This window comes from the organism of the source record quoted next, unplaced genomic scaffold, assembly GCF_019419815.1.
Source record: "Pyrus x bretschneideri cultivar Hongxiangsu unplaced genomic scaffold, Pyrus_bretschneideri_v1 Contig50, whole genome shotgun sequence".
NCBI lineage: Eukaryota > Viridiplantae > Streptophyta > Magnoliopsida > Rosales > Rosaceae > Pyrus > Pyrus x bretschneideri.
In genome coordinates, this window is record NW_025999788.1 from 2,144,200 (window position 1) to 2,166,253 (window position 22,054).

At 34.0% G+C, this 22,054-nt stretch overlaps 1 protein-coding gene across 1 annotated transcript; it reads left to right on the top strand.

Moving 5' to 3' along the window:
- Positions 1-11,897: 11,897 nt before the first annotated feature.
- LOC103945979 (9-cis-epoxycarotenoid dioxygenase NCED1, chloroplastic-like) lies at positions 11,898-14,187 on the top strand. Its single transcript, XM_009356579.3, has one exon. The coding sequence runs from the start codon at positions 12,066-12,068 to the stop codon at positions 13,905-13,907; it is 1,842 nt and encodes a 613-aa protein (XP_009354854.1). The 5' UTR covers positions 11,898-12,065; the 3' UTR covers positions 13,908-14,187.
- Positions 14,188-22,054: the final 7,867 nt, after the last annotated feature.

Here is a 22,054-nt window from a genome sequence, read left to right on the forward strand (position 1 = left end):
ATAAATTCTTTTTTTTTTTTTTTTTCAATCAACAAGTTTGTAGTTTCATTGGTTAGAATTTTGTTCTACAATGAAATGTAAGAGTGGTTTTAAGAGTTGAAGAAGATAAATAATCTTAAGATATACACATGAAATAGATTTCAGGTGTATACAGAATTCTTTTTATTTTTTTAAAACCTTATGAGGTTGAAATCATCATTCCATATTAAGGTATATAAGTAATTTAATATTAAATTTTAATATGGGTGTATTCATCATTATATGGGGTGTTAATAATATATTAAGGTATATAATTCATTGATTCTATAGCTAGTTGGTGCGATACTCTCTATTGTGAGTTCCCTCACCAATCGTTATTTAAACTGCAAACTCAATCGCACCATGTTTTAGTGCTTAATTTGTTGCAGAGAGGGGGAGCCCACCCTCTTCCATGAATGCAACATCCCCCCATGTTTGCAACTCCCACTTGATTTTGCAATTCCATGTGCCCTTGCACATGTCTGTTTCCGGGCCATGTATCTTTGGTAGACTTATTAAATAGTTGTTCGTGTGTGTGTCTGGCTCACCATTGCATGCACCGACATTTTTTAACATGCATGTTGAGGGCGGTCTAACATTTGTACGTAACCCTTTTTAATCTTTGAGCTTAATGCTCTTTTAAGAACTAGTGCATGCTTAATTTAGTCTCCCATTAATTACATATCCTTAAAAGTAAAGTAATCCCAAGAAGGCCGGCTCCCATTTTTTCTCGAAGCTTGTAGCGGGTCAATTAGGCATAGAAAGTCTCATCTTGGATTAGATTAATTACAAACTTAAGCACTAATCCATCCAATAATAGATACAGATACACTGTTCTTATTTGGTTTCTAGCTACTTTATTAAGGCAGTTGGCAGTTTTTTCTGGTAAAGTCACTTGACCAAGAATTCCTTAATTATTTATGGGATATATTCTTACGACCAGAGTATACACTGAGTATCCATCCTATCTTAGTTTAGATATTTGATATTTAGAAAGACAATCGACAACCCGAAGACACATAAAGCTTCTACCATGATAGCACAAAGCTACCTTTAACCAAAAAAAAAAAAAAAAAAAGGCCTTAAAATATCTGCCGCCTGGTTACACCTTTTGTTGTTATTAGTTCATGTTGATTGCGTGGCATTGTCATTTTTTGTTTCCTCTCTTGGATGTGATCATTGGACATGACTTGCCATGGTTTTGGCTGTATGATCCCCTTCGCGTTAGGTTTAAATTTCTCAGCCCTAGATTTATAATCTGTGAGCTCGATTAAGTAGTTTAAAAAAATTTACTTTTGACCCCGAAAACCTGTTGCGATTCTTAAATCCCATAACCTTTTGGACCACAAAAAGGAATGTGCGTTATTACACTTCGTAATAGATCGCCACATGCACATGCATGCATGTTGCTACACGACTTTCGGTTTTGTAATGAATATTATACATTAACAAAAATTAAGGGCAAGAAGTATTAAGTTTAACAAAGTAATTATTGAATAGTGTGTTGAATATGATCCAAATCCCATACATACCTTGTTTTTCGGCTTTACCAGTTACACAAGTATATAGATGAAAACCTAATCTACCTTTAAAGTCGTGTGGCTATATTATAAACTGGTTTAACTTATTAATTGGGAGGATAAAGTAAGGGTTAATCAATGTACTTTTTGTCAAAGTTTTATGTTTCACAAAATGATTATGTGGTAAACTAGGTTTACTATTTTCGAGAGAGAGAGAGAGAAGAATAAAGCAAAGAGCTATGATATTTCACAAATGAATTATGATTGGTACATTTCACAAATTGGGCTTTATACATAAAGGTGAATTAAGCTTGATTATTAATATTAAAAAAAAAGGATAAACCTAACTAGTTATATCGTATTGCAATTACACTTCCGAGTGTATTAGTTAGTTAAGTTGTCACGTGCGAGATGAAATCTACACATTTTTTGAGAAAAAATACGATATTTATTGATGATTAGAAAACCATACAACTTGAGGATATGGTGCATAATAGGCCTTGATAAAAATCTTGTTGTATATTTCAACCCTATCGAAGGAAAATCTACCACACTTGATTGTATGTTAACAATCTCTCTTCCCCTATCCTCAGTATCATTTTATTAAATATAAATAAAATGACCTAGTAGACGGGACTGCAAATTTTGAGGAGATTGCATGGCTTTTCGTCTTAATTAGTTTGTATACTCTAACATTATGTTTGGATGAGTGAAGTAAACATGGAATTTTGGTAAAAGTCATAATTTATAAATTAACAGGCACCAATTCTCTTGTTTGAATTCATAAGCATAGAAATTTAGAATTTCCGCATGGAAAAAAACTTGGAATTTGGGACCTCCAAATCCCAAGTTCAAATTGCATGTAAATAGATGTCATTTCTCAATTTCAATGATTGAGAGTTTAAAAATAACAAATTCTGTATTCAATTCCATTGTTCTTTTAGGTTAACCAAACAAGAAAATTTACAAATTCTAGAAAATAAAATCTTGTCATTTCAATTTCCGTCATTTTTAAATTCCTTAGTAATCTTAAATTTCTTTACCCAAACATAGTGTAATTTGTCAATAATTGAAAATGATCAACTTGGGATTACAAAAATGATCAAAGTTAACCATGTGGCACCATGTGCACACGTGGAAGATGATGTAGGGAGTGATGACACAAATGATCGACCACGGTCCTTTGCATGTGTAAAACCATATCTTAATTGAATAAGATAAATACATATTCACACTGGTAGTATGGTAGCATGCAACATCATTGACCGTTGTGTACCCGTTAGCGTCTATATGATTAGCTTCCAATTAATTTATTCCAATCTTCTTAATCATAACTAAGTTTACCTATGAATGATCATGAGCTGATTCGTCTAGAGTATTTAATCAGGGGGATTTTCTGTTTCATCCATGATTATTAATTAATTAATTAGCTTCCCATTCTTAACTTGATCATGTGCTTGATAATTCAGCCCTTGGCTTCCTTGTTTACTTGCATAATTCCCTCTATGTTATTGTTGTTGGCTTACACCCGCAAGCAATGATTAATTCAAGAAGCTACAATTTTAATTAGAGTACTATAATTTTATAAGCATGTTATGTGAATTTCTACTTGTCGGGGGTCACGAGCCTAAAAAAGAGATTATATACCTACATAATTAATAAATATATAATCACAATTTTCCCCTCATACAAGCTAACCCAAAATGTAGGTTTCATATCCAGACCACCACCCATGTTATGTGCTCTGCAAGCCTGCAACTTATTAATTAAATTCAGACATCTTAAGATAGGTTGTTGTGTGGCCTCATTGTTATATTATGTGTGTGTAAAATCTTATAACATGATCGTGCATGCTCCACAATTTGCATGCTTATGGCGATTATGTTATATCGCTGCACATGAATCATTTATAAATATGTTGAAATGGTTCTCTTCTATCACATTTTAAATTTTTAGAACCTTATTTTGTTTAGGTCTTCAAGATCATTTTGAATTGAGATTAAATTTACAAGTAAAATTTCCATGTTAAAATGGTTGAGAAAATAAAACAAGGGTCCCTTAGATATAAGTCCATGCAACACTTATTTCCTTGACAAAAACCCATATCATTTTAAACATCCAAATAAAACCCAAATTTGAAGTAGACTGCCATGTAAACAATTAAATACCTATTATTTTCAAACTATTTACAATTGTGCCACAACACTCTAATTATATTAATGAATTTAATTATCCACCATAATTGTGGGAAATAAGTGCCTTATTATTATAAAATTATCTACTTTATACTTCTCTTACCATCATATGTTTCATTTCGTTTATTTGTTTGACAATCATTGTAGGTAAATTATTTTGCATATATGTATTAGGTACTTTGTTAAAATTATATATATATGCATGCAAATAATTTATCTATATTTTTATGTAAAATAATATGTAATTAATTAATTTTGAATCAATTGGCTAAAAACATTTATTTATTTTGTAGGTAAATTATTTTTCATGTGATAATACATATATACTAGCCACATTTTGTTATTATTATATAGAGTGTGCAATCAATCTACATTCTTTTATTTTGTAGGTAAATTATTTTGCATGTAGGTAAATTGTTATATATATATATATATATATTTGCAAAATATTGGTATTTAATTAATTTTGAATAAAAAATATTTATTTATTTTGTAGGTAAATTATTTTGCATGTATCATTACATAATTTACTAGGAACTTATATTGTTATTATATATATGTTGTGCAAAATAATTTACCTATTTTATATTTAAAATATTGATAATTTTGAATAAAATAACTTTTTGATATTTGTAGGATATACTAGTTTACTTGTTAGCATCATGTGAAAACAAATATATAAGGAACATTGGTATCATGTAAATTTTTGTTATTAAATGCATATGAATCATGACATTTAACTTTTTTTCCAAATCTCCATAAGGTATTTGAAGACATTTAATTGAATGAAATAATGTAAAATAAAATGTAGATAATAAGTGAGAGACCCAAAGTAAGTGTTATTAAGGGTAATTTAGACATCAACAAATACAAATTTTGCCAAGTCAAACTTAATTATGGATATTACTTAGTTGGAGCCTAGTCATTGGGTTTTTGTTAGAGAAACTTACCATGATGGGTTTTAGTTAAAGAAAATTGAATTCTAAGGGGTGTGCTCATATTTTCAGATAAAACAATGAGATTGGCATAGCGTCACTTTTCATCAATAAGTAGTATATATATTGATAAATGAGCAGAGAACAATTAAAGTAAAATAAAAACAATCATAAGTAAACAATAAAGACACGATCCAATCAGCTATTGTATCATGCAGATTCTCTACCCTCTCACTTTTCGTGTCCTTCCGTACTTTTTTATTTTGTGTAGTCACAGTTAAGTTATATTAATATTTTATATTTTTTTTTATAAAGATCATAAGATAAAAAAGAATAATAATATAAAATATCGACGTAATATAACCGTGATTACATAATTAGAAAAGCACGAAAAATGAAAGAACAGAGAATCTGCTTCCCGTATCATCGTCGGCAACGGACACGTAACGCAACTGAAGAACGCTGAAGACCTGATGGTAATAGACGAAAAGATCATCTCCATCAAATCAATTAATCTGTAACGTGGAAACTATATGATATTCCACCTTTTGGAGGTTAGAGTCATCCATGACATTAAGGAGGCTAATCCCACTTATAAAAATAATGTTATTTCATATGTGGAAGAGCATGAAGGAAATGGTTGTTAGCCCCATGATTGGAAAGTTGAGACCTGTTTATAAATAAATATATCTATGTATGATGAAAGAAGGAATCTCTACCCGCAGTAACGGAAACTAAACAATAATAAGAAAACAATTTGCACTAAGTAATAACAATAAAATAAAACAACGAAATAAATTGGTAATGTTTTTTAACAAATAATATTATATACATTAAAGGGAAAGTGGTAGGTTAAGTTTCACAATGGGCTGACAATAATGTGGTTTAAATTTGGTTTTATTGAGAATTGAATCTAGGATCTCTCACTTACAAGTGAAGAGAAATATCATTAAATCATAGTATTAAGTGTCGATAAATTAATAAATTGGTGATTTTGGGGTAAAGGAACTTATTACCCGTTTGGTATTGGCTTTTGGATCCAGTTGAGTCCAATTATCAGATTACTTATTTTGGTACTAATTTTGTCCTTTCATATAAATATTTTAATTTTTGTATCATTTATTTTAATTTTTTTAAAATTAAATACCCAAACTAAAGTAATTTAAAAAATAGTTGTATCAAACTAATTTCAAATATTTGAAAAAAAAAAACTAATTTCAAATATCTGATTACTATACTGGTATAAAATGAAGATTTTCATAAAGGGAGCTAGATTAAAAAAAAAAAAAAAAAAAAAAAAAAAAAAAGAACCTGTGATACAGGTAGAAAATTTAATATATGTATATACAAGTAATATGTGAATGGAGGTATGAGACAAAAAAACTAACATCTATGGTAGAGGTAGCTAGATAAAAAAAAATGTAACACAAGTAAATTATACAAATATTCTCTGTGATGGAGGTAAGAAAAAAAAAATATCTGTGGCAGCGATAGAAAAAAAAAAAAAATCGTATGTTATGGGTAGATAATACCATGTTCAATTAGGAGCACCATGCTGATATACAACAAAAAGAAAAATAACAAAAAAAGTCCAAAAACACTGGAAAAGAAGAGATGATTGATGAGATAGATGATTATACGTGAGGAAAAAAAACACAAAGAAAGAGAAGATTTTATGGGAAAATAATTTGGATTAAGAAACAAATATGAATTTCCAATTAAGAAAGAAAAACAAAGATGGAAATAGAGCTAGAATTAGAAAAGAAAAGGGGAGGGGGAGGACACGAAGAAAAAATAGTAAGGAAAATGATAAGGAGTTGATGTCGCTTAGTATTACGGTTTAGTGGTATTACTCTTCACTTGTAAGTGAGAGGTCTTAGGTTCAATTTTCGCCAAAGGCGAATTTGAACTATATTATTGGTAGCCCATTGTGAGGCTTAGTTCATTATGAGGCTTAACCCATCATCTTCTTCCTTAGTGTAGATAATATCATTTCTTTGAAAAAAAATAAGGAGTTGATGAAAAGAGGTAGATAAGTACAGGAAATGGAGGAGAGTCCGATCCCAAAATCAGTTTGAGAAATTCTACAAAAGATTTAAAATTTCTACAATTAATTGAAAGGATAGTATTCATTAAGGAGGCTAATCCTAGAATTAGGGAATAATATTGATTTCTTTACTAGTTATTTAAGGATAAATTAGAAAGTAACAATAATTGGACTTGTTTCTATAGAGTGGACTATTCCTAATAAGGCTCACAAAGAATTGTACCTATATCTAGTTTACTCTTGTTTATTTGGAACAACTTCTGCTTTTTCAACCAAAAAAAAAAAAAAACAATCCTTACAAAAAATGATTTTTCTCACAACACAACAATGTCAAACTATGCCATCAATTTTTTTTTTTTTTGAAACAAAGAAATACTACTCATAAAGAAAATCCACTTAATTTTTAATTGGTTATTCCACTAAAAAAGATGATGAAAATTAATGAGATTAGAAGCTATGAAGTTTTATTAAATGAATAATTGAGGATAATGCTATGCACACTTCTTCATCCTCGTGTCGCTTTCCCATTGTTACAAGAGTGCAAACGATGTAACTTTTGTAAGTTATAAGTATATAGATTTTTTAAAATTCCAGAGTCAGGGCCAATAGCACACTACAATCACATTAATATCATTCTAACTTAACAACCTACACAATTTAGGAAATGTTGAGTTAGATAATATCATAAAAGATCTCAGTGTTATTATTAATTAAAAAAAAATCATTCATTTAACTTAAGGTATTCATCTTCTTTGGGATGCTCCACGTAATATGTACTTATTTTGTTAATTTAAAGGGATTTTTTGAAATGGGTCCAAAATAACTAAAAATTAGACCTATTTCAAAAGTTAAAAATCACTAAAAATTGAACCTATTTCTAAAATAGTCTATAAAATTGAATATATTTCAAATTTTTCCTAACTTAAAATGTATGTCGGTAGCAATTATAGTGCTTGTGATTAATGATGAATTCATGTATCGGATGATCCACGTATAAAATCTTCAAAAAAAAAATATCCGTCTTAGCATCTGACCACCGACTTTGGAGGTCCAAACTCCAAAGGCATCAAAGTCTTTTCGGCTTTTCTTCTTTTTTTAGGTAGAGTAAACAAGGCCGTCAAAGTCTATCCTGGAATTCGTAGTCATCTATTTCTTCATTAGTTTGATCTGGCGGCAGGTACTGATCCTGTTCGAGATTCATCACTTAGACTTGAAAATATGGATTAGGAAACCATATTTTTCGTTGAACATGTCCGACACAATTAAGGAATACAGATGGGAATCCCATTAAGGTTTACGTGTTCCGAATGTTTGTTCTTCAAAGCTAAAGCTATGGGAAAATAACCTAAATTTGATTGCGACCTGTGTAATTTTTTGTTAATTTTCATTTAGAGGTTTTTTTAATTAATAATTAAAGTTTTAACAATGCTACCTACCCGCCTACATTGAGTCATTGACTGAACATCTTATTACACTTCTTCTTAGCATTTTTAGATGAAGTTCAGAGTGAGTAATTAAGAAAAGTTTTAATATAATTAGCGTGTTTTATGTAGATAATTTCGTTTTCATTTCGTTAGGTGCGAATTTCTGTCTCGCACTCTTTCTCTTGCACATGCAATGATGTTCGGTTAGACTTACTGGAAACCTTAGTTTAATGTTTTACTAAAGGACATTGCTTTGCCTAAAAGAATACACTTTCAGATTACAACTTTTCCTAAGAGAATTACAAATTCATTAAATTAATGAAATTCCATGTCTCTTGCTCATCCCTTGATCAGCTTGACAAATTTTTTACGTGTCGGAAAATACTTAGCGTATAATATCCAGTTTTACTTCTTAATAAGTCCACAATATAATTTATATATTACACTTTTGAAGTATGTTATAATAAGCGTGTTCTGGTAGAATACACTATTGCATTACGATTTTTCAAAAGTAAAATACTTAATTCACTAAATTAATGAAAGTACCATCTCTCTTTTTTGCTTCTTCTAACCTCTTGAGTACGTCGTACTTTCACACAGGTAACGCATTAGATGACCCCATATAACAATTGTTTTGCGATTAGAAATATCATACTATAATAACTGTTTACAAAAAAATGGAGCTTGATCATATTATAATAACTGCTTACAGGAAAATGGGCTTACTCAAAATTGACTGGACCTAAAGGATGAGAGAGGCTCATGTTGGCCAACTCGTCAGCAACAAAATTTGTCTCACGATAGATATGCTGAATATTACATTCCTAGTCATGCAGTAACATCACAAGACAAGCTGCTTGAATCAAGTCACTAGTAAGATGATTATCAGTGGCACTATATGATATCAGACAATAATTGCATAATTAGACTCCACCATAAAGTGTTGAACCCCTTTATGCTAACTAAGATGTAATCTCAAAAAATACCCCTAATTTTAGCATTGAGAATCTCACCACGTCCATGATTAACACAAAACCCAGCATCCCAAGATTCAAAAGAATTTCTAAGAACACCAGCTGCTTCTATAAAACAAAGAGGGTCTTTCTTCAACCATCCACATTTCGTTTAAACTACACTTTTGGTTACCGTTAAATAATTTATACTTTAAACAAATATTTTCTTGTGATTAGCTTGAGTATATATACTACTTTATTTTTCATACATTTTTGCTCCTACATATTCTATATTCTTCCTTTTCTTAATTTTTCTAAAGAAATTAAGATTCCATTATAAAACCAATTGACAATATGAGGAGCAGCTCAACTAGCTCTTGCAGGTTTTTTCTTTCTCCAATGTGAGACTCTTTTACCTTCACACTTTCAACTATTATCTCTCATTTCTCTTATTCTTCACGTTTGTCCATTTTTTTTAATTAAAAAGAAGAGAAAATTAAAACTAAAATAATTAAATTAAAGCTATTCTTTTTTTTTGTGATTTATATGCTAATATCGCACTCTTAATGTGATCCTCGTGGTGAGAAAGTTGTCAACTAAACTCTCGTGTTGAGCTCTATTAACAATTGGGGTTCAATACATCTTTCCTTAAATATACACACGCGAGTCTCACATAAAGAGGTTAAAGTCGTTCTTTCAAACCAAATTAAGAAAACCTAGAACATTTGTCGTAAGATATAATATGAAATAAGGTTTCAACTGAAAACAGATTTGACGGAAAAGAGGCTTGAGACACGTTGTCGAAGGGTGAATATAAACCTTCAACTGACACTCATACTTTCAATCTAAACTAAGCCCAGGACATATTTGGTGATGCTTGCTTGTTTGTTGCCGACATAGATGGGGATGATACAGGGTTCGGCTAAAATTACTCAGGATTCTGGAACTAGTCTGATCATTCGTGACCATCAGGGTTCGGCTAAAATTGCAACAAAATAATGGATGCAATTAGATTACAATTGGAGGATATACAAATTTCTGTACTTCAAGTGCACAGTACAGTCAGAAGCCCTGCAAAACGTTCATCATCTGGGAGCATGCCTTACCACACACGTTTTAGGAAGTTTAGGTTTGAACCCTAATTGCTAACGAAGTTCGCTGCGAGGGTTTAATCAACAACTTTCTTACCATGCGATCACATTGAAAGTGTTGTATCATCATAGAGATCACAAGAAAAATGGCCTTACACTAAAAGTAGGGTGGTGCTATCTACACACTTATTTTTTTCTTCCACATACTCCTCTAAATTTTCGACTCACCATCAGATTGAATGAATTGAAAAAGATTAAAAAACAGAAATTAACAAGAAATGTGTTGATAACACCATCCTAAAAGTAAAGATGATATATATATATATATATATATATATATATATTATTTTTTGAATGTGGAATTTATTCAAGGTAGAGCCGTGTACCCTACCGTGCATATATGGAGCGCATGGTCGTATTTATTTATCCAAGTCGCATAATAGACCATTTGGTATGGTAAAAGTATTTTTCATGTAATAGAGACGTATGACAAGGAAGTTGGAATTGCATGCACTGCGCACAATACTTACTTTCATTCATTAGGGATTATAAACTTAAATTAAAAAGTTGAATGGCTTTCTGTGACATTCGTTTTAAATTGCACCATGGACTTCCCTCACCAATTTTTAAAGGAAGCCTTAAAGGGAAAATCTCTATTTTTTAAAAAAAATGAAGATTAATTATGAGATCCACACCTCACACACACACACGTATGTATGTTTATATTGTGAGAGTCAACTGCAACTGATGAATATGGAGGTTTTAAGCGTGTGGGGCGCATTTGGTGATGTGACCTAGATTTTGAAGGTGACGGAGACCAGGAAATAACGCCACGTACTCAGGGTGACTCTGATTGAGGGAGGAACGCGGGGTTAGACGTGTACCAAGGGACCAATACCCTCCCTCCCTCCCCACCAAAAACAACAACGAACCCAAAACCCAGCATTTCCATTAGTCTGATTTTTACACCAATGGGCCAATGGCCAAACTCAATATACCACCACTTTTGTCTCCTCCAACTTTTCTATTTGTCAAATTCAGTGTGACTGCAGAAGCTGCGTATGATTAAGTGGCATAAGTATTTTCAAAGTCATTTTCACGCCGCTATATAATATTACTGATTTGTGCATTTATTCGATATTAGCGAATGTTAAAAAAAGTGTTAATAGTCTGAAAAACAATCTAATTGGTTTGTTTTTTTGTTACTCAAAATTGTGACGCGACATAAGCAACCTGTTTTCAGATTAATCCGTGCCAATTCTTTATATTGCATTGTAATCAAATGTGACAGTGTCAGTGTGATTTTGTTCTAAGGAAAATTAATAAAAAAAAGTTTAAAAATTTTAAATTTTAATGATAAGGATAAAATAAAGAGTAGAATGAATAGTAATATGTTTGATTTTTTAATGTAAAAATATAATTTTTTATTAAAATGAATAATACCGTGAATTTTTCGTTTAAACTCCTATTGTTCTAAAGTTAGGGAAAAGAAAATCCAAAATTGATGCAATAAGTAGGGGGTTCGTGTCAAGTTATTAAGGAAGTAGACCCACCACCCCACCACCTCCTTTTCGATCACTTATTGGTAAAATCCTAATTTGAGTCCCCCATTCTCGTAGATCCACCACGTGGTCGCTTGCTACATGTTCGAGGTGGACCTCCCTGCCTCCTCCCTCCACTATATATTACCCTCCTTCTGTCTCGCCCATTTCTCAACTCACACTCTCCACTCCCCCACCACCCCTCCCATTGCTCACTGCAGTGCTCTCTCTCTCTCTCAAACAAAGCAGAAACAGACTGACTTGCCCTTCAAGGCCAATCAAGAGGCACCATTTTCTGCTGCTACTACTACTAATATTAATTTACTAAAACTGACCAAACCATGCCTTCCACTGCAGCAGCAGCCACCGGCACATGGGTTAAGCCTGTTACTAGTACTACTACAAGACACCGCCACCTTTCTTCTTTAAACTCTTCAAATCCTCTCAGAAAACAATTGAGATTTTCTCCCTCTTCTTCCTCAATTTTCAAATCAAACACTCTAAATTGCTCTCTGCAAACCCCTTCTCTAATCCAAATCCCCAAACGCTCCCCTTCCTATCAACAACCTTCAACTCCCACTAAAATCCCAAGAGAAAATAAGACCCAAAAGTCCAGAACTTCTTCAAAGCCAGTGCCGCAACAATGGAACTTGTTACAGAGAGCAGTATCCATGGCTTTGGACGTAATGGAGAGCGCTCTGCTTTCGAAAGAAAAACAAACCCCACTTCCCAAAACATCCGACCCAAAAGTACAGATTGCCGGAAACTTCGCTCCAGTACCGGAGCACCCCGTCGAACACTCTCTACCGGTGACCGGAAAGATTCCAGACTCAATCCAAGGCGTCTACGTCCGAAACGGCGCCAACCCACTTCACGAGCCGGTGGCCGGTCACCACCTCTTCGACGGCGACGGCATGGTCCACGCCCTCCAGTTCAAAGATGGAACCGCCAGCTACGCCTGCAGGTTCACCGAAACGCACCGTATGAGCCAAGAACGCGACCTTGGCCGTCCCCTGTTTCCCAAAGCCATTGGCGAGCTCCACGGCCACTCTGGCATCGCCCGCCTCCTCCTTTTCTACGCCCGCGGGATGTTCGGACTCGTGGACCCAAGCCACGGAATCGGCGTCGCCAACGCCGGCCTCGTCTACCACAACTGCCACCTTCTCGCCATGTCCGAAGACGACTTACCGTATCACGTCCAAATCACTGAAACAGGGGACCTCAAAACGGTCGGCCGTTACGACTTCGAAGGGCAGCTGAAGTCCACAATGATCGCCCACCCGAAGGTGGACCCCGCCACGGGCGAACTCTTCGCGCTTAGCTACGACGTCGTTCAGAAGCCATACCTCAAATACTTCAAATTCTCCCCAAGCGGCGACAAATCCCCGGACGTCGAAATCAACCTCGAGCAACCCACCATGATGCACGACTTCGCCATTACCGAACGACACGTCGTAATCCCAGACCAGCAGGTGGTGTTCAAGCTGCAGGAGATGATCGGCGGTGGGTCCCCCGTAATTTATGACAAGAACAAGATGTCGCGTTTCGGGATCCTCGACAAGAATGCCAAGGACGCGTCGGGAATCCGGTGGGTAGACTGCCCCGACTGCTTCTGCTTCCACCTCTGGAACGCGTGGGAGGAGCCGGAGACCGACGAGATCGTCGTAATCGGCTCCTGCATGACACCGCCGGACTCCATTTTCAACGAGAGTGACGAGAATTTAGAAAGCGTTTTGTCCGAAATCCGGCTTAATTTGAAAACCGGTAAGTCAACGCGCCGCTGCATTTGCGCAGAGAATCTGAACCTGGAAGCTGGGATGGTGAACCGGAACAAGCTAGGGAGAAAAACCCGGTTCGCTTATTTGGCTCTGGCGGAGCCGTGGCCCAAAGTTTCGGGCTTTGCCAAGGTGGACCTCTCCACCGGCGAGGTGAAGAAGCATATCTATGGCGAGGAGAAGTACGGCGGGGAGCCTATGTTTCTTCCCAGAGACCCCAACTGGGAGAATGAGGACGATGGATACATTTTGGCCTTCGTTCACGACGAGAAGGAGTGGAAGTCGGAGCTGCAGATCGTGAACGCCATGGATTTGAAGGTGGAAGCTACAATTCAGCTGCCCTCGAGAGTTCCGTACGGTTTTCATGGTACGTTTATAAGTGCCAAGGACTTGGAGAAGCAGGCCTGACGAAATTTACTTCCCCCCAGGTGTAAATTATCAAAAGTTACAGGAGGTTTACCTGTGGGAAGCTATCTGATATGCCCCCGGAGACTCCTCTGTTTTATTTTTTAGTGTATGTAATTTTGGGTGTATTTAGAAGGTTTTCGAGTGAGAGGTGGGGCATCCAGCTCGTAGCTTTGGAGAATGGGTTTAGCATTGGAGCTCAGCTGAGTTTTCTTCTTAATCTTTCACTTTTACATGATATGATTATACAGAAATAGTATATTTCTCAGCAGATTCTGTTTAATTATTGTGTAATTAAATTTAAACCTGCAGTTTGCTTCTTCTCTCACGCTATAAAGTTTAATAATTTATACCTTGTTTATAAACAGTCACGTGATAGTTTTCTGTTCATATTTACCTTCTGGTATATTTTCTAATATTTGTTCTTTTTCAAACATGATGTGGTGATGGCGTTCTTTTCCTGTTTTGTCCATTAAAAATGAAACGTGATGTTGGATTGAAAGGAAAGCAAATGAAGAAACGAAAAATAGAGAGAGAGAGAGAGAGAGAGTCATGTTAAATCTGTTGTGCTAATAAATTAAGCTCCTTTAGGCTTTTTAGTGAAGACGACTAATCCAGGATGAGCCAATGAGTAACGAGTATCCAATGGAGTTCGGATGGAAATGTTCAAATTGCAGTTGAGTGGATAGGAGAAGAACTTGCATGAAAAAGTTGCAACCAGCTTCGTACCGCGTTTTCTCCTCACGTGTTAATAATATGATGAAATATAGAGAGAAAAATAGGACATAAAACTTGTTTACGTGTGATGATAGAAGCAGAGCAAGGATGTGAAGTATGCACGTTATGAGCGATAATAGAATATGAAATTGGTTATTCAACAGGAGCAATGCTCGACTACTTAAAGATGAGTAGGAACTTTTACTTAAAATTCTTCGAGTCAGATTCACAGAATTTTGTGCTTATAATCGGAACCGTTCATATTACTTTGTAAAGATCATCTCTACAAAAATTGAATTAAAACTAATGTCATTAAGTCGATCAGCTGTAGAAAATAGATAGACAGTTTGTAATGTTTTTACCATTTTCGTCCATCTGTTTTTATACAATTTGATGACTAAACGACCTTAGTTTTAATTGATTTTTTGCATATATGATATTTATAAAGTGATTTATAATATGAATGGTTTTGATAATAAACATGGAGATTTATGAATAAATAAGAGCTCCTGCTCATCATTAAACTCTTAACAAAAATGAGATTTACAATGAAGCCATTATTTTTTTATTTATTAGAGTTTGAGACTTACAATTACAACATAACAAAAATGAGATTAAAGAAAAAAAAAAGTGCGCGTTTATTATTTTTCTTTAATAAAGTCCTGATCAAATTCGGGGGAAAGAAATATACCATATGTTTCATAATTTCATTGCCGTTACAAATGGGGGTAACTGATGGTGGAGAATTCTGAATGGTAACTTCGGAAATGTTAGGTTAATTGAAGCAAGAAACATCATAGCATCAACGACTAGCAAATTATTCAACGCTTTTGCAAAACTATCAGTGGGATAGTTTAGATGCTTACTGGTAGTGTTGACATCTCAGTTGGGTGTCTGAATATATAAGTCAACTCTACGACATAAATATGGAAATGCACTATCTTTTTAAATTTGTGACAATGAAGTAAGACTTCATGATTTAAGGAAGGAAACTCTTTGAAGAATTCAAAAGAGAAGATCAACGGTCAACAACCACATCATATAATTTACAAAATATAATTTAAAAAAATGATTTCTCTAGTATTACCTTCTAAATATTAAGGGTTTTGTGCATAAAAATTGTTGGGTATACAATAATGTTTCGAATGATATTCCAATTATTAAGAGGAGAAAAATGATGCGATGTTGATATTCCAATTGTCAAGAGGATTTACTTTTACATACAAAATTGAGGCCTATGAATGATCATGAAACTCAATTATAATAGGGGAACTAAGCTTTTTCCCCATATGAATTAGCTATGAGTTTGGTTTGGTGCTTGGAAGGTCCATCCCAAAATACAAATTAAGGAGGTTTTTTTTGGCATCATGCATGTCAAGTTGCTACAAAACGGTCCAATTGATTGGCCACTACTATGATTTAATTAACTTTAGAGGCTGTTTTATAGAGTATATGGGCGTTCCTGTTCATTGTGTTTAGATTGTGGGTGATGAGTATGTAGGGCATGTGTGGTCTTATCTAGTACTTCTCCAGTGATTGGCCTTAGTATATCCTTCATTTATGTTGCAGGTCCAGTCATGGTCTTGTTTTGTTTTTATAGTGAGAACCAATGTCAATTTTGCATTCTGTGAGGTTGAAACCGTTGAATTAAAGCATAATGCTTGGATGGGTGCTAATGCCCTTTACAAAATGGGTACATATGCACTATGGAAAGGAAGGATAATCCTTATAGTACATTTGGTTTGATGTCGGTCGCATACTTATCACATATGACGGATCCTACAATACTACTCCACGATAGAATGTGAGCATCTAATCAAAATAATAGACGTTAAGTGAAAGATATCTAAAATCTATTATGCACTTAATGCAAGACTTTCGCTTCTCTACACCCCGTTATGTCCTTCTATTTTTTAAAACCTAGCTAGCACGTGTTCATGTTTTATAAAGTGACAAAAAATGTGTGGCTGCCGGATACTCTCAAACAAATACTACCACTCTTCCCTAGGCTTGTCTTGGGTTCGGAAGGTTAAGCTTCAGGAAAGGATATACTCTGTGCAGGTACCTCTTGGATTCCATTCGAGTTGGTGTTTGTCATGTCAAGTGTCTTTAACTTGTGAGCACGGACATACATTATGCATTTGGAATCAGCGACTTTTATAATTCCCCTCCCCTAGGACTTTCTGGGGTTCGAAGAATGGACCCGGCTTCTCAGTCCTTTCATTTTCCATGCATTCTTATCTCTTTCTATTTTGTACAATCACGGTTAAGTCACGTCAACATTTTATATTGATTTTGTTTTACAGAGATAATAAGACAAAAAATAATAGTAATATAAAATGTTAACGTAACTTAACCATAACTACACAAATAGGAGAAGATGAGAGTGTATGAGAAGTTGGAGGGTTGAGAAGCCAGGTCCAAGAAGAATAGGGCATTCCATGTTGTGGATGTCATTTCATTACTTTTTTTTATTCATGTAGCAAAGGGTTTCTTATGGTTCACTCAATAAAAAAAATTCTGTCTACAGATGAATCTAGTTCACTATATGACAAATATACAAACCTATACAATTTGACAAAAGAAAAATATTATGAGATTATTTTTTTAGACTATATTTTGTTAACCCCATAATATAGCGATTGATATTTAATTATAGTTCTTTTTTAATGATTTAAGAAGTAATCCAAATCGTCAATGATCACATCATATAATTTACAAAATATGATCTAAAAAATAATCTCTCTAACACACCTTGAAAAAAGCTCAAAAGAAGCTACTCATAACATGTGACGTGATTGTTAGAGAAAAACTTTGATTGGGGCTTTCCTACTATATGGAAGGATCAGTGAGCAATTAGTATCGCATTGCAGTTAAACTGTAAAATGTGTCACAGCTAGTCTTCTACATTTTATATATCTTGTGTGTTAGCAAGATTCCATTGTTTAAGAAGTATAACTGCTAGGCTAACTACTTGATAAGAGTTTTCTTCTGTACATTAGTGCTAAGTCCTTGTCCCTAAATAATGAACACTACTTGGCCTGCTGCTACCCAATCACGTTTGAACACGTGTCTAATTTATGTTTACAATTTCAATTATTTCAGCACGTGTTCAAACATAATTGGATAGCAACGGAAGCTGCCGCTGTTGCAGCAACCAAATAGTGTTCCTAAATAATTGACCGACAATGTAATATTTATTAATTAATAGAAATACATTAAGATGTCGAATAAGATATTGGACAGATAGCTTTGTTCTTATGGTCACCTTAATTTCTTAGCACCATGCTGCATGGCTTACGAAGGGGCAAAACAATTACTAGACTGATCCCCATTAGCAGGACAAACCCCTCAGTAACTCGTCTTATGTATTATATCTGTCTTAGGTTTCCCTTTTAATTCATTGGTATTTTCATTCCCTATGTTTTGTCCATTTTGCCGACACAGCTCGTGAAGTAAAATCATAAACCTATCTCTTAGCGACCTATCACGTTTCTTGGACAAGCAACATCTTATTCACAATTAAAGTGAAAAGTTGAAAAGTTTTATTGACCATATTATGATGATTATTTTTTAAATCGATTCCTACACACACACACACACACACACATACACACACATATGGCAGATATGTGACATCATTTTGTTTTACATAATTTTTAGCATACATTTTTGTGGAATCTACTTCATAGTATAATTTAATGATCTAAACCGTCTATTTTTAAAACATTTTATATATCATTCTTACAAAAATTAGACAAATAAAAAATCATTAAGACATTTATTTGTAGTGAAGAAAATAAACGAATGCAGTTTTACAAAAAAACTCTAAACTCTTAATCCAACAGTCATATGATTTCAAATTTGAATGATTTTTTATAAATATGATTTTTGAGGGAAGACATAAAAAATAGACGGTTCAGATCGTTGAATTACATTATAAAGGAAGACCACAAAAATGTATGTCAAAAATTGTGTAGAAAAAGTAGTACCACAAGTCGGTTCCCAAAATGAGAGTTTGTAGACAAATTTTGCAAATTAAATAATATGAAATTTGATGGTTGGATTATTACTTAATTATTGATAAACATGTTCATTTATATTGTTGACACATCATTTAGTTTGCAAATTTTGTCTCCTTAGCATTACACACACACAAACACACACACATATATATATTTCTCAACTTGTATACAAGTGTCGACACTTGGCAAATTTATAGTTCGTTCCTTTAGTTATTTAGCATGTTGAAATGAGGAGACCCGACAAGGACTGAATTATTTCGGACCATATCTTATCGTAATGTTCATTTATCAAAGTTTTTATTTTTTAAGTCATGTTATGTGTACGTCAAATTTTAATTAGTTGTGATCAATCGATAATGTCATTGATCACTAAGAGCAACTTCACCCACGAAAGAAAGGGTAGGACAAAGACTGGGGAATTGTGCTTTAACAAAAAAAAAAGGGAGTTTTAACGAAAAGTCCACGGTACTGTTCATTTAAACGAAAAACCACATTTTTACACTAAAAAGTCAATCATGTTACTATTTACTTTACCATTTATTTTGTCCTTATCATTAAAACTCAAAGTTTTCAAGCCTTTTCCATTAGTTTTCCTTTAAAAAAAAAAACACCTCCAAGAGGGCATTTGGTGAGCCAACAGACGCCCGCCTAACTGCTCATGCAATTTGAGCTAGTCTTGAGTGCAAGATTGACGTCAGCTATATATATATATATATATATTTTTTTGTCTCATCTTGGACAAGTGGGCCAACTGCTTCTATTATCAAGAGCCCCAATGTCACGTCTCCAAAAGAAAGCCCGATGGTTGCCTAACATGGCGCGATGAGAGTTGTTGGATTTTTAATGGTATGATTATCTGGACTGTAAGACTTTCAAAGGTAAATTTTTCTTAAAAAAGTTTTTGTTGTGCCACATGGTATGTTCTAGAACATCAGATTTAATAATAAGAGAAATCAAATCGTCAAAATTAATTCAATCGTTATAAGGAAAAAAAATAGGGAAAGAAAAAAATTAAAATTTTTATTCTATAAATATCCAACTATCTTCTTCATTCGCCTTTTATTTTTAATGAATTATGCTTGTTGTAAAGATGTGCTTTGCTAGGTATTTGAAATTAAATTATTGAAGTTAAACAAAGAGTTTTATTTTCAAAGAACAAACTTACAAAGTTCACACTTACTAGGCATAAATAAATATATTTATAAATAGTAATCGCCATTGTCCTTACCCTTGCTAACAGGTGAACTTGCACAAAGACATTCACTTTTTAGAGGGAAATTCCAAAGCCCTTGCCTTTGGGCAAAGGAATTTTCCAATTCTTCATGTGCATCAAGAATCTTTTTCGCTTCATATACTCTTTTATTCTCTTCATTCTTTTGAATGTGTTTCTCCAGTTGAGTTTGGATGTCGTCCAATCAGTCAAATAGAGCTGAATTAGAATCTTAATATATCATATGAACTTTGTAGTTTTTAACACTTTATCCGACTGGCCGAGCCAAAATGTTAACCTTAGCAATTACAAAGCCTATGTGGCACACAAGCCAAGCAACTACTGAGTTAACTACATTCTTCTTGTGAATATGGGCATGCAAACTTGCCGGCCATCTCGGTAGGTGAGTAAAATGGATTTCATGGTGTGATGCTGAATGCGCATTTGACTTCTACATTAAGCGACTATGCCCAAAGAAGGAACACCTTTCAGCCTAGGGTTCTGGAAACCTGAAGACAAGGTTGCCTTTACTGTGAAGGTCAATAAAGGTTTGACTTTCAATGTGCCGAACATTATGTAAATTAAGTAACACCTCTCTTTCTCAAGAAAGATAATGAAGTGACCTTGTTCAGTGAAGGAATCCTTGTCGGAGAGACTTGGATAGATAACCAACCAACCAAAAGCAGTGATGTTAATCCAAAATGAAGATGCTCCTAAATCGCCTGATTCTACGTCTCCAGTTCTATTAATCTAAACTGAAGATGTTGCCGTTTACCAACACCGTGTTGTTAATCCAAATTGAAAGTGTGCTGACGAAAGGGTTAGGATGGTAAGTATTTTTTTTCAAGGTGTGAGAAGGTTTCGTGTAGAGTGTTTGAGTTTGTGTGTTGGGTTGAAGAGGTTTCCCTTCATTGCAAAACCTCATATTTATAGGGGTGAATTTCGTGATGGTCAAGTCTACCGAGTTGTAAAATTTTGATAATATTCCAATTCCACTTCATATTCTCTAAAGATACTCGAAATTATTCTCGGTTGAAAGTTTAGCGCTCGTTGTCTTCCATTAGGACTTTGAAAATAAATTGATTATGCAATTCATTCAACCTTTATCTGGAAACTAATCATAATCATGATCCTTAATATTCTCTCATCCAACAACTTATATTATATGAGCCGAGTGTGTGCAAAATCGGGTTCAAACACACACATACACATACACATATATATCACCAAGACAATTGCATGATGATAATGCAGAAAAATACAATCTTCAATTCGAAACAGTAAAACTCTAACCTAAATACTAAAAATAATCCTATAATATATTAATTAAACCTAATTGCTGCCTTAGCTAATATTCCAACGCGGTTTAACATTATCTATTATGCTACATCTATATACAGTTTCACTTTTCTATTTTATATTTGAATCAAATTTGAGATAGTGATCTTATTCTCAACTCTCATTCACCATTGTAGTAACTAATTTTGCGTCATTTCCAACTCTCAAATGAGGCCTCAAACATAAAATTGACACCCCGTATAGCACCTCTACATTGTGATATTCTAAAATAATAAACTATTTAATTATTTGGTTAAGTGGATTAATTCTATTTAAAAGTTTATATGGACTAAATGGACTGCCTCATAACAACTTAGTGTATCATATATCTAAAACGTTGACCTCATTGCATAATTCGAAATCATGCAATTGTATATACAATTAACGACTAATCATAACAAAACAACGTTCCCTACCCGTACCTAGCTTAGACACGTTTTGACACTCAACCATGCAAGTCTGCATTTAAGCAACTAATCATGCATCATAAAATAATTTCCCTAACTGTGCCTTGGACACGTTTTAATTCTACAATGAAAGCTTAGCACCACGCATCACAACTTTTTGTTCGGTGAATCAGCGATTGCTTTGTACGTTTCGTTTGCACAAGATCCAGTTGGTAGCACATTTTTATTAAAGATGATTTGAATGTCATAGTCTGTGTAAAGTAGGGCAACTAACAATCATTTGTTTACCAAAAGTAGATACTCCTCTTTCCCTACTCATCACATTGCCACGTTCCACTTACTCATAGTGGAAGGTAGTAGTAGTTAGCAGTCGTTTTCTTTAATTAGTAAATAGTGGAGCTCTCATATTTGGCATTAGTTAAGTAGGGAGTCAAACCAGAAAGAAGAATTAAT

Coding starts and splice junctions, on each gene's coding strand:
- LOC103945979 (XM_009356579.3), top strand. CDS start 12,066: ATGCCTTCCACTGCAGCAGCAGCCACCGGCACATGGGTTAAGCCTGTT.